The sequence below is a fragment of the Salvelinus namaycush genome, chromosome 6 (genome assembly GCF_016432855.1).
Source record: "Salvelinus namaycush isolate Seneca chromosome 6, SaNama_1.0, whole genome shotgun sequence".
NCBI lineage: Eukaryota > Metazoa > Chordata > Actinopteri > Salmoniformes > Salmonidae > Salvelinus > Salvelinus namaycush.
In genome coordinates, this window is record NC_052312.1 from 1246439 (window position 1) to 1261031 (window position 14593).

Genomic DNA, 14593 nt, shown 5'->3' on the forward strand with positions numbered 1-14593 from the left:
GTAGGCTTTGATTAAATTTCCAATATCCTCGCCCACGTGGAAATTCTGTAAGAGTAATATATATGCCAATTATGTGATGGTCCGACCGCATTCTGTCCCCTATCAAACACTTTTTAACTTTTGGTGCCAGAGAGAATGATATAAGAAAGTAGTCAAGGCGACTAGCTTGATTAAGCCTCCGCCATGTATATCTCACTAGGTCAGGGTATTTAAGTCTCCATATATCCACTAATTCCAATATATCCATGACATTCCTGATTTCCTTAAGTGCCTGAGGGTGATAGTTTGTAGTGTGATTTCCTTTCCGGTCCATAGAGGTATTTAAGACCGTATTAAAATCTCCCACTATAATAATAGAGTCTAGTGTTGCTTGTAGAGTTGATACATTCTTATATATATTGTCAAAGAAGCTTGGATCATCATTATTCGGACCGTATAGGTTAATAAGCCATATATGTTTATTGTCCAATAACATATTTAAAATAATCCATCTACCTTGAGGATCTGTTTGGACAAGTTGCACATTTGGATCAAAGTTATTATTAATTAAAACCATCACCCCTTTTGAATTTCTTTGCCCATGGGAGAAATATATTTCGCCCCCCCAGTTCTTTTTCCACAAAAATGGTTTTAATAGAAGGCGCTATGAATTGTGGGCCGGCTCTGGAATATGTGATAGTTGGCTTCTAAAAGAATTGGACAAAGTGGGTTTGGTGTCAGTATGTAGAAGTTTGGTGTCAGTTTGATATCGTGACTGATGGCTGACTTGATGGCAATATATTATGTTGGCATTGTACATTTTATATTGCAAATGGACAGTGTACATTTCCAATATATTTGGAGGGATTTACCGTCACCAATTGGACAGACTGAAATCAACACCAACGAGCGATGGAGGACCATATCACTGCTAGGCCATCCCGAGTTCAACGAGCTAGACAATTGGGATTTCAGTAGTATATTAGAGCATGTCCAATTTCTTGATAGTAAATGCCCATTGTAATACATTGGAAATGTACACATTTCAGCCTGTCCATTTGGTCAATGTAAATCCCTCATTTAAATACATTGCAAATGGACAGGCTGAAATCAACACCAACGAGCGATTGGACATTGTAGTGTCCATTACACATATGCAATATTGTCCGACTTCCTATGATCATATATGGCAAATGGACATAACATCCTGATTTAGTACTTTCAATACTTATATGCCATTTGGACATTTTTCACTGACTTTTGGGCTCTGGCTGACTTCCTATGATCATATGGCAAAGGGACAAAACGTAGGCCTGATGGACAAGCTCAATAAAATAAAACAAATGTCCAGACGGTTACTACATATGTATAATTGACAACAACAACAAAAAAAATGAAGGTAATTCACTCGAGACTTGACTGTGCTCACCCTCTATGGGATTTTTGGTTTATGACACTTTGCATTTGCAATGTTCCCCTTGTAATGTTTTTGCTGAACTGCCGTCCATTTGAGTGGTATTTGCGATTGTATTTGCGATTGTGTATATGATTCGCCCAATGCCAATAAGTAACCATTCATTTAAGTCCATTTCATGGGAATCTTCCCTTACCTAAAAAAATACGGATTGTGATGACAAGGTGGAAATGACAAAAAAATTAAAGTATGAAAACAATATTTTACTGCAAATATTTTAAATAATTAACATAATTAGACAAAGATTCCTAAACACAAACGTTTTCAAGATGAGAACAATGTTTTGTCCTTGACTACTTAGGTTCTAGTTGTTGCATCTATGTTGAGGGAAGACTTGAGAGCTACACATTTTATGACCTGCTTTGTATAGTGAGTTTCCAAGGGAATCAAAGACTTAGAAAGAAAGCTAAGTTCGTCCCAGACCAAGGCATCCAGCTCCATGTGCCTTTTGGTCACTGGATGGGGCTTGTGATGTACCACATACCATGTGATGTAGTCTAATGCGTCTTCACAAGATCACTACTGCGGGAACGTCTTGCGTGATGCCAGGGTAAAACGTCCTGATCTTACTCCAACACACCACTTTCCAATCAATGCTTCACTTATATCTTCAAATGGCTGGATGGGACTGAGAGTTGTGTTGAATTTTCCATCTTGGTCTGCCTCTTTTTTCAACCAGTCAGCCTGAAACGGCAGGTAGCGGTCCTGCTGCTGGGTTGTTGGCCTCCTACGGCCTCCTCCACGTCTCCTGATGTACTGGCCTGTCTCCTGGTAGCGCCTCCATGCTCTGGACACTACGCTGACAGACACAGCAAACCTTCTTGCCACAGCTCGCATTGATGTGCCATCCTGGATGAGCTGCACTACCTGAGCCACTTGTGTGGGTTGTAGACTCCGTCTCATGCTACCACTAGAGTGAGAGCACCGCCAGCATTCAAAAGTGACCAAAACATCAGCCAGGAAGCATAGGAACTGAGAAGTGGTCTGTGGTCACCACCTGCAGAATCACTCCTTTATTGGGGGTGTCTTGCTAATTGCCTATAATTTCCACCTTTTGTTTATTCCATTTGCACAACAGCATGTGAAATTTATTGTCAATCAGTGTTGCTTCCTAAGTGGACAGTTTGATTTCACAGAAGTGTGATTGACTTGGAGTTACATTGTGTTGTTTAAGTGTTCCCTTTATTTTTTTGAGCAGTGTATATTTTTAAATCACTGAAGCTGGAGACTCATATCTCCCTCACTAGCTTTAAGCACCAGCTGTCAGAGCAGCTCACAGATCACTGCACCTGTACACAGCCCATCTGTAAATGGCCCATCCAACTACCTCATCCCCATACTGTATTTATTTATCTTGCTCCTTTGCACCCCAGTATCTCTACTTGCGCACACATCTATCACTCCAGTGTTTAATTGCTATATTGTACCTAATTTGCACACACTGTACATAGACTTTCTATTGTATTATTGACTGTATGTTTGTTTATTCCATGTGTAACTCTGTGTTGCACTGCTTTCCTTTATCTTGGCCAGGTCACAGTTGTAAATGGGAACTTGTTCTCAACTGTCCTTCCGGGTTAAATAAAGGTGAACTAAAATAAACAGTTGCAAGAAACAGTATGTTTGGAATTACCTGGATTTCTGCATAAATTGGTCAAAAGATGTGATCTTCCTCTAAGTCACAAGACAAACAATGTGCTTAAACTAATAACACACATTGTATTTTTCTTGTCTATATTGAATACATAATTTAAACATTCACAGTGTAGGTTGGAAAACGTATGTGAACCCCTAGGCAAATTACTTCTCAAAGATAATTGGAGTTAGCTAACCTGGAGTCCAATCAGAGACGAGATTGGTTAGAGTTACCCTGCAATATATAAAAAATAAAAACAAAGTGCGAGTTTGCTATTCACAAGAAGCATTGCCTGATGTGAACCATGCCGCGAACAAAAGAGATCTCAGAAGAGCTAAGAATTGTTGACTTGCATGAAGCTGGAAAGAGTTCTAAAAGTATTTCTAAAAGCCTTGATGTTCATCAGTAAGACAAAGTGTCTATAAATGTAGAAAGTTCAGCACTGTTCCTACTCTCTCTATGATGAGTGGCAGTCCTGCAAAGATGACTGCAAGAGCACAGAGCAGAATGCTCAGAGGTTAAAAGGATCAGACCATAAAAAATAATAAAAAAATCGCCTAAAATGACATACCCAAGCTAACTGCCTGTAGCTCAGGACATGTATATTTGTTTGTGGAAATGTTATATTAATGTAGGAGAATATAACAGATCTGGTAAAAGATAATACAAAGATAAACATGTTTTTTTTTTTTTGTTCCATCTTTTAAAATGCAAGAGAAAGGCCATAATGTATTATTCCAGTCCAGGCGCAGAGCAGGTATTCCCAAACTGGGGAAAAGTGCCGTTGGGGGTAGGTCAAATACAAATGTGATTCACATTGGGGGAAAAAATAAAACATCTTCACATTCTCAAACAGTCCATTTATATTTTCCAACGGGGCTATACACCCCCCCCCCTCCCCTGCCTGACTAGCCTTGTTTCACTGGCAAAAATACAATTAAACCATCTAGTGTTCAGCGAAAACACAAAGTCAAATAATTAACATACAATCACATTAACCATTACTCTCGCGGGAATTCCACGAATGTAGCTAAACGTAGCTGCCGTTTCCACAAAAATTGATAAATGGTAAAAAATATATATATATTAAAAAGCCTGCGTCCACAGAGACACATCAGCTCTACTGGTAGTACTGCTACTACCATCAGTACTACACCTGTCGATGACACAAGTTGTTCTGCTTCCACGATCCAATGCTAACATCAGTAATTCTATATTTATTGTTAGCCCAGCTAGCATGAATGAATGCTGACAGTTGTGAATCTGATGCAGTCGAAGAGTTACTGCCCCCCTTACCTGGGAAAGCACCGAACAGCAGACAGGGACGTTGGACCGTCGAAGAGGAGCAAATATGATAACTACATTGATTTGGGAGTAGTGCCTTTCCTCAGCCACTGTTATTTCCAAAAGTACGATCTCACACCTCAACCTTCACTCTTGCGCAGACGTTTAGAAACAAAACATGCTAAGTTGAAAAATAAGCCACAGAAGTTTGAGCGAGAATTAAGACTACTTTCGAGTTGTAAAACATGTATAAAAGCAACAGATACCATTAATAAGAAGGGGCTAGAAGCGTCTTATATGTTGAGCTACCGAGTGGCTAGGACAGGCAAGCCCCATACTATTGTGGAGGACTTCATTCTTCCTGCTGTCACAATGCTGGTGGAAAAGGCCCCAAAAACCTATGCTGACAAAGCCTTCAAACATTTTCACGACGCATCAGTGACATGGCAGGAGATGTTTTGAAACAATTACTGCGTTGTATACAAGCCAGTGAATTATATGCGTTACAGCTGGATGAGTCAACAGATGTGGTGGGCCTGACACAGCTCCTGGTATGTCTGATATGTTTATGGGGGGTCAATTAAGACATATCCTCTTCTGCCAACCAGGACAACAGGAGAGGATATTTTTAAAGTAGTGGACAGCTTTGTGACATCAACTGAACTTGTAGTAAAGATGTGTTATCTGTACTGATGGCGCAAAAAGCCATGACAGGGAGACATAGTGGCGTGGTAGCATAGAAGGGAGATACCTAGTCAGTTGTCCAACTGAATGTATTCAACTGAAATGCATCTTCTGCATTTAACCCAACCCCTCTGAATCAGAGCTCAGTGAAACAATAATTTGTTGTATATCCAACATGTGGAGGGTCACCTGCTTGTGAGAATCAAAGTGAATTGCCTGAATTTCACTGGTGCATTTACACAGGTAGTTCTCTGCAAAGTCAATATGCACACTGATCTCTTGTTTGTCCATGGCACTGCATATTTTGATAATATTGCTTTAACTCTGCAATGATGGCATTTTGAAACAAAATCCTTCAGTTTCCTTAATTTGCTGTCTTGTCTTTTAAGGAATCTTCTCCATTTTTTTTCACTTCTCTTCCAGTATCTCTCGCTGTCTTTTTGTAGATGTTCTGGGTATTGTATAGGATCATTTTTCTTCTTCTCTATATGACCTGCGCTGTTTTCAGTGGCATTTTTCTAAAAACAAAGACTACTTAGTTTGACTTGTGTACCTTGGAGCATTTTCTAGATTAAATTCATTTAAAACATGTTTAAATAAGCCTAAAGTTAAAATGTTTTAAAAAAAGAAAATGGATTTGTCATTTCCCCCACGTTCTGTAATGTCTGCCAGTTAAGTTGGTGATGGAAATGACACTTCTACAGTTTCTGGAGAAAAATGACAGGCTGCTTAGCATGCTTTGGCTAGTATTACAGTTAAACTACATGCTATACTAAATACACTATTTGTTCAACATTTCTACCACAAATTAAAGAAATTATAGCCTGTTTGGAAATGACTGACAATAATATTCTCTACACAAGCAATATTTACCTCGTGTCTGCTGCAGCCATGTGCTTCAGTGTCACTGTTTCCATGGTAACTAAATTAACATTATCTTAAACTTAATTAAATGAGGTATTTGTCCTCAGTGGTTGAAATAACACAACTACCAAACTAAAGGTATATTTTGGGTAAACAATAAAAGGGCATACTCACAATAAAAATGTATATTTTATTTCATTGATTCTTTCTCTAGTAGATAACAATTACACATTATATAAATGTTCTTTCATAGAAAAACATAGAAGCCCCAATGTCTGGGTCATGGACAAGGGCAAAACAGTGAAATGTAGGTGTAAAATGCATCTGAAAAGTAGATAAAAATACTTGATAGAGAGGTGTTAAAAAAGTCTGGGGTGAATTTAAAGAATATAAACTTTAAATCAAATCCACAAAATTGACCCCGAGACATAGACGTGCCCATAGTCTCAAAAGCACCCATAAACAAGATTTAACCCCTGTGGTGTTTAGGCTTAAACACATTTAGACAACCCTTCTACAAGTTCGAATCCTGACGAGGGTGAGCGGCTTGACAAAAAGTGACAGGTTCTCACGGTAAGAAAAAGCACAAAAAAAGATTCAAGGCTAAATACAGCAGCCGTGTCGGGATTCCATACAGGGTCGACGAGTATGTTCATCCTTGGTAGAAAATACCCCCCTTGAATTAGCTAATTCCTAGTGGCACAAGCTCGACTAGTGAGCAATATTCTGTCAATAGGGACACAGCTGTCTGACTTTGGGTTTAGTTCAGCAGTCCTGTTGCACTTACCCAACATGACCACTAGAGGTAGCGAACAGCCACACAAGTGCCTGGTTTCTCCACCACACAATGAACACAGTAAACAAAGTTTAATAAGGACTGAAAAAGCCAAAACTACACCGAGACGGGACAAAATTGGGAACGCTTCACGATTTTGCGTGTCATCTTTGTGCAAGGGGCCATGCTAATCTTCTCTGTATCATTCCAATTTTAGTATATGTGCTGCCGAAGCCAGCACAAATAGTCACTCTTAACAGACATCATTTCTAGGACCAGTCTAGATTAGCAGTCTTATTGACGGTTATACTCTGAAAACACCCTGATAAGACTCACATATGCTTAAAACAATCAACACACCTCTATATACACACACAGAGCTCTGGGGTATTATCTAAAAGCTTCTAACAGTTGCCTTTTACCGACCAGTAGGGCAGGCTGGGGGTTATGTAGAGTAGCGGGGCTGTGACTGGTGTGGTTTCCCCCTCACTTCCCTCATAAGTCTTTGCTAGGCTAGTAGAAACTAAACTGGGCTGATATCTGTATCTAGTAACTACTTCTACTCAGAGCTGAGAGGACGTGGGCTTAGTGTGTGTCCGTTGAACTCACATTTTTAAAACAGCAGAAAAACAAGAGGGGAAACTAAACTAAAATACATTTGTGCTCAATACTCACACGTCGCCATCTTGGATTTGTTTTACTTTAAAACCGGTCCTCTGACGTCCGCTGGTGCAGTACTGCTTTTCTCCACAAGATGGCGCTCCATTCACCTCAAATAAGACTTGGGGGCGCGGCGCAGATAAGAGCTGTTCCATTGAACCTGCGAAACACCTTGCCAGAGAAATGTAATGAATTTGTCATCACAGTTCTACAATTTAGAACAAAATACAAACATGTTCAAATAAAACAAGAAATAACAGGAGGCTGTTTAAAATGTCCTGTAAACCTAAATAGCGTCTGTTCCAGGTGCGTAGGTAACAAAATAAAGAATACTGGAGAAAAAGGTAGAAATAAAGCAGTAAAAATCTTAAACCGATGCTTGCATTTAAACCTCAGTTTGGGATTTATTCCTATTTTTCGACAGCGTGCGTGTCTCCCATCTCCTCCCACAAACAGGTCGCAGTTGTAAATGAGAACTTATTCTCCACTGGCCTACCTGGTTAAATAATGGTGAAATGATCAAATAAAACATAAAAAAAAAAAAAAAAAAAACACCAACCACGTTTCCCTGACTAATATCTTTGAAGACAAAGTTGAAAGCAGACACTCTGACAAGACTCCAAAATAGAGTGAAGTTCATATAAAAATGGTTTGCACGTTACAATTACAGCAGTAAGGAATAAAGCGGCGGTAATGACAATGGTGGGCAGGTAACAAGTTATAACTAACTACTCACACACGTTGGAACGAAGCTGTCTAAGTTAGCTAGTATGAAGGGAGATGCATGGCCATAGCTAGCTAATTGTGGCTTTTTCAACAACAGTAGCAAGCAAGCCAAGGCTATAACGCACAGGTAATGTACAAGGCCAGAGTAATTGACCTATAAGCCTACCTTTCGCAAGTATAGCACTTTATGATTCTGGTAGGGGTTTGCTCGTATTGGTCTTCAGGTCACAAGGGCCCAAATGTTATAACTAAGTTAGCTACTCACACACGTTACCAGCCTCAGAAATTGCAGCCCAAATAAATGCTTCACAGAGTTCAAGTAACAGACACATCTCAACATCAACTGTTCAGAGGAGACTGTGTGAATCAGGCTTTCATGGTCAAATTGCTGCAAAGAAACCACTACTAAAGGACACCAATAAGAAGAGACTTGCTTGGGCCAAGAAACATGAGCAATGGACATTAGACAGGTGGAAATTTGTCCTTTGGTCTGGAGTCCAAATTGGAGATTTTTGGTTCCAACCGTTGTGTCTTTGTGAGACGTGGTACGGGTGAACGGATGATCTCCACATGTGTGGTTCCCACCGTAAAACATGGAGGAGGAGGTGTTATGGTGTGGGGATGCTTTGCTGGTGACACTGTCTGTGATTTATTTAGAATTCAAGGCACACTTAACCAGCATGGCTACCACAGCATTCTGCCACTTTACGCCATCCGATCTGGATTGGGATTAGTGGGACAATCATTTGTTGTTCAACAGGACATTGACCCAACACACCTCCAGGATGTGTAAAGGCTATTTTACCAAGAAGGAGAGTGATGGAGTGCTGCATCAGATGACCTGGCCTCCACAATCCCCCGATCTCAACCACATTAAGATGGTTTGGGATGAGTCAGAACGCAGAGTGAAGGACAAGCAGCCAGCAAGTGCTCAGCATATGTGGGAACTCATTCAAGACTGTTGGAAAAGCATTCTGGGTGAAGCTGGTTGAGAGAATTCCAAGAGTGTGCATAGCTGTCATCAAGGCAAAGGGTGCCAATTTGAAGAATCTGAAATATAAAATATATTATGATTTGTTTAACACTTTTTTTGGTTACAACATGATTCCATATGTGTTATTTCATAGTATTGATGTCTTCACTATTATTCTACAATGTAGAAAATATAAAAAATAAAGAAAAACCCTGGAATGAGTAGGTGTTCTTAAACTTTTGACCTGTAGTGTATGTAAATATATTGAATTATTTGTGTTCAATTGTTTGCCCCTCTGGGGTGTTATACAGCATAATTTTTCATTAATGTATTACTCAACAGTATTCTCCCCTTACTGTTAATTCACTCTGAACACAAAAGCCCTTAGCTGAATTCTCTAATTGCGTTTTGATCAATTAATGTCAGTCTTTGGATGCTCCATGTGTAAACCATTGAATTTTCCTGCTTGGTGTGCTATGTCCACTGATTTCAAACAATGTGCGTATTGTCATTCTCACATCTTCAATTACTTCCTTGATTTACAATCAAAAAACAACTTAGCTAATATGAAGTTAATATGAACTTGATATTAAATGTATAGATTTAACCATCTCTTATTTGAGATAAGGGTGATTCTGCAACTTCGGGCACTTTGGCCCTGCGAGCTTTCAGAAATGAAAATGTATTCAAACACCATTTCACCAGTATTATAATTGTCTGAATAATTGAATATAACATGGAATAGCTGAGTTCTGAAGCGCGTTGCACGTAAAAAATCATCTGTTCTCGGCTGGAACACTCACTACAGAGTTCCAAACTGTCTCTGGAAGCAACGTCAGCACAAGAACTGTTGGTCGGGACCGTCATGAAATGGGTTTCCATGGCCCAAGCAGCCGCACACAAGCCTAAGATCACCATGCTCAATGCCAAGCGTCGGCTGGAGTGGTGTAAAGCTCGTCGCCGTTGGACTCTGGAGCAGTGGAAACGCGTTCTCTGGAGTGATGAATCACGCTTCTCCATCTGGCAGTCCGACGGACCAATCTTGGTTTGGCGGATGCCAGGAGACCGCTACCTGCCCCAATGCATAGTGCCAACTAAAGTTTGGTGGAGGAAGAATAATGGTCTGGGGCTGTTTTTCATGGTTCAGGCCCCTTAGTTCCAGTGAAGGGAAATCGTAATGCTAATGCTACAGCAGACAATGACATTCTAGACAATTCTGCGCTTCCAACTTTGTGGCAAGAGTTTGGGAAAGGCCCTTTCCTGTTTCAGCATGACAATGCTCACGTGCACAAAGCGAGGTCCATACAGAAATGGTTTATGGAGATAGGTGTGGAAGAACTTAACTGGCCTGCACAGACCCCTGACCTCAACTCCATCGAACACCTTTGGGAGGAATTGGAACGCTGACTGCGAGCCAGGCCTGATCTCTCAACATCAGTGTCCGAGCTCACTAATGCTCTTGTGGCTGAATGGAAGCAAGTCCCCGCAGCAATGTTCCAACATCTAGTAGAAAGACTTCCCAGAAGACTGGAGGCTGTTTTAGCAGCAAAAGGGGGACCAACTCCACATTAATGGCCATGATTTTGGAATGAGATGTTCAATAAGCAGGTGTCCACATACTTTTAATCATGTTAATGTATCATACGAACTGGATGATGGACATGTCCAAATTAATACATACCATACGTAACATATCATACTAAACGGAGTGTCTCGGATTTACGTAACGAATAACACGAAATGCTCCGAGACCACTAAAAGGTCGTCCTACTCCTCTCCTCTCTACCTAACTTCCCCTCACACTCCCTTCAGTTTCCCTGAAGCCCATTCCTTTCTTTTTTCTTTGTTTTTTTTAAATTAACAAATATCAAGAAACAAAAGAGTAATTTAGTCACATGCAAACAAGCATACATACAAACTATTTACATTGCCAGGAATCCTAAACAAACAAATCATATTCATTAATAATACAAGTTTTAATTGCCTTTTTTGTTTTTCATTTTAGTTAAAGTAGTGCCATATTGTTTAAAATAATTAATAAAGTGAAAAAAGTAGGGTTTTGAATTAGACCATATGCATTTGTGAATGAAATTTACCTAATATTATTAGCAGCTTAATTAAATATAATATACATGTTTATCAATGTCAGAATTTCTTAAATAAATCATTATATCAAATCCATTTGTAATGGGTGCGTGTTGTTGGCAGGGAAGTCAGGCGCAGGAGAACGAACTTGGTATAAACGGAGTCGTTTAAGTGCTCACGAAACTCCGAAAACGAAAATACACAAAATAATAAAAGTGGGTACAAAACCCGTCGCACACCAGAACATAACTTGCACATCACATACAAACAAGCAATCTCCGACAAGGACATGAGGGGAAACAAAAATACACAACATATGGGATTGGAACCAGGTGTGAAGGAAGACAAGACAAAACCAATGGAAAATGAAAAATGGATCAGTGATGGCTAGAAGGTCGGTGACGTCGACCGCCGAACAAGGAGAACTGGTCCTATTTCTTTGTAACAAAATGTATGTCAATCCATAAAATTCTACTATAAATACAGGTAAAAAACAAATGCAAAATGGTCTCCTCCATTCCATAGAAATCACATTTATAGTGAATATTCAGCTTGAATCTTTCCAAAACATGTTTCACGCTCAGACTGGTGAGAGCATTCACCAACAGTTTTTCTGGGTCTTGATTGGGCCTGTTCAATTACTAGAGATTTTAAAGAAAGAGGAGTTTACTGCTATTGGCATTACTCCCCCTTTCCTACCCTATCTCTTTCTCTCCCTCCCTCATCTTGTCAGATTAATGGCACGCACCAGTCGTGCGTGCTCCAGCAAAATTCGAGAGAGAGAGAGGGAAGACGACGCGCTGTTGAAGAGAGGGAAGAGATGCTGTTGATTTGAACCTGCACCGCCAGAAAACGGGATAATACATCTAGCTGAGGATCTACCTACCTGAACAAGGTGCTTCGTATTGAACAGTCATTAATGTTGTCAAATATTGCAGACAAGTCTTGTTAATTGCAATGGAACTAATGGACAAATAGCCTACAAAAGGCTGTAGTGTGACTGAATGCTGCTGGTTACTTCACTGTTTAAATTCCTTTTGAATTTTAATGTCTTTATTTGTTGTACACCTGACGTGTGTTTGAAAGCCCAGAAAAGGCCAGCAGGGAGAGAGAGAGAGAGAGAGAGAGAGAGAGAGGAGATTGGATGAAGGGGAGATTAACCAGGAGTAAAGCCTCTTTCAGGCCACTTGTAGACACAGATCACTCAGTTCTATCTGTTTGTAGAGTTCCACGGTACCTATAGGTTAGCATGACTGTTTGTAGAGTCCAGCGGTACCTATAGGTTAGCATGACTGTTTGTAGAGTCCCGCGGTACCTATAGGTTAGCATGACTGTTTGTAGAGTCCCGCGGTACCTATAGGTTAGCATGACTGTTTGTAGAGTCCAGCGGTACCTATAGGTTAGCATGACTGTTTGTAGAGTCCCGCGGTACCTATAGGTTAGCATGACTGTTTGTAGAGTCCCCCTCACACACACCTTGACCTTGTTTGCGCACAGGTTATAGGGCGTGGCCTGGCTGTGTATGTCTCTATCTGCGTCACGATACTCACACACGCAGACAGACAGACAGGCAAACATGCACACGGTCTGCCCTGGTTGTTATGCCAGGGGCTCGGCGGTGCGAGCCAAGCCCCTGTAAGCTTCAGATACCGGGCTAAGCTCTGGCCGTACGGGGCCCATGCCTCCAGTGTATGAGTGAGTGTCCAGTGTTTAGAGAGAGGAGCGTTAGACAGATGTACATTTAAAGCTTTTCAGACACAACTTCTCCTACTTTCTCCCTCCCATCCATCCCTCTCTCCACCTATATAGACCAACCATCACCACCATGTCAAAGGACCCGTCTCTAAATCCCTCCCATCATCCCTCTCTCCGCCTATATAGACCAACCATCGTCACCATGTCAAAGGACCAGTCTCTAAATCCCTCCCATCATCCCTCTCTCCACCTATATAGACCAACCATCATCACCATGTCAAAGGACCCGTCTCTAAATCCCTCCCATCATCCCTCTCTCCACCTATATAGACCACCCATCACCACCATCACCATGTCAAAGGACCAGTCTCTAAATCCCTCCCATCATCCCTCTCTCCACCTATATAGACCAACCATCGTCACCATGTCAAAGGACCCGTCTCTAAATATCTCCCATCCATCCCTCTCTCCACGTATATAGACCACCCATCACCATCACCACCATGTCAAAGGACCAGTGTGAATCCGTAGCAGTGAGCGTCGAGTCCCTTTTAACCAACGCGGTTAAGATGCAGTCCCAGTGTCGGGAGTGTAGTGAGCAGCTAGCCGTGGCCGCCGCCGCACTGAGGGAGGAGTCGGCGTGCTTGAGAGAACAGGTGAGGTATGGATGGATGTATAGATATTTAGGTAGACTGACTGACGTTTGGTTGATTGATTGATTGATTTTGGATTGGTTTAACAGTGTCAAGCCACCCAGCTGGATATGGCCCAGATGAGAAGACAGCTAGAACAACTGCTGGATAGCAAGGCTCAGATGGAGGCCAGTGACAGAATGCACCGCAAACTCAGCAAGACACTCTGAAGGGAAAGGAGGGGAGAGAAGGAGGGGAGAGAAGGAGGGGAGAGAAGGAGGGGAGAGAAGAAGAGTGAGAAAATAAGAACGGTTGGATAACAAAGCTTCGACGGAGACCCGTTAAAATGTTTATTTTTTATTTTTTTAAGTATCCTGTTCTCTAACTCTAATTCCTGTCCCTAAACAATATACTTTATGCTTAATAAGAAGTTATTATGCTAGCTATATAGGCTTTCACTTCTCTTCACGAAGATTGAATGGTTATGGGTCTGAATAAATAGCTGCTGTAGCCTACCATCATCGCTCATTCGCGCCTCTTTCAAACTACCCGCCAGTTCTATTGGCTGCTGTATTTAACATTCGGCAGAAAAGAGCTTGGATCCTTCTTCCGATAGTCTATTTGTATAAGAAATGCTAAAAAAAAATTAAAAAAATATCCAACGAGCTATTCTAGTTTTTCCTGCATGGGACCAAGAGCTTAGGAGTGTTTTTTAAAGGGGAGGTTAGCAGAGCTCAGGAGCGTTTTTTAAAGGGGAGGTTAGCAGAGCTCAGGCGCTTGGGTATTACGCAAGAGACAGAGGCTGTAAATTAGAAGCTTATTATTATACATAACCCATCATTAATTAACTAAATATAAGGCTAATACTGAATTGAATGTATTACCTGAAAGAGGTAGGCTAGGACATTATATATACAGTATATATTTATATATAGGGCTAGAACATCTATATATATATATACATACAGTTGAAGTCGGAAGTTTACATACACCATACACCTTAGCCAAATACAAGGTTTCACAATTCCTGACATTTAATCAGATAATAATTCCCTGTTTTAGGTCAGTTAGGATCACCACTTTATTTTAAGAATGTTAAATGTCAGAATAATAGTAGAGAGAATTA

The 14593-nt window shown here is 40.7% G+C and overlaps 1 protein-coding gene and 1 non-coding gene across 2 annotated transcripts in view; one reads left to right on the forward strand and one right to left on the reverse strand.

Annotated features, from left to right (window-relative positions):
- The window catches only part of LOC120049446 (transmembrane protein 151B-like), a 43505-nt gene extending 29808 nt beyond the window's left edge, over positions 1-13697 (forward strand). The window contains exons 7-8 of the mRNA XM_038995712.1: positions 13317-13491; positions 13578-13697. Of these exons, the coding sequence (XP_038851640.1) occupies positions 13317-13491; positions 13578-13697 (295 nt within the window). The remainder of the gene's footprint in view (positions 1-13316; positions 13492-13577) is intronic.
- On the reverse strand, positions 6830-6937 carry LOC120050163. The gene has a single exon (XR_005477168.1). It is a non-coding gene; the product is annotated as a U6 spliceosomal RNA (small nuclear RNA).
- Positions 13698-14593: the final 896 nt, after the last annotated feature.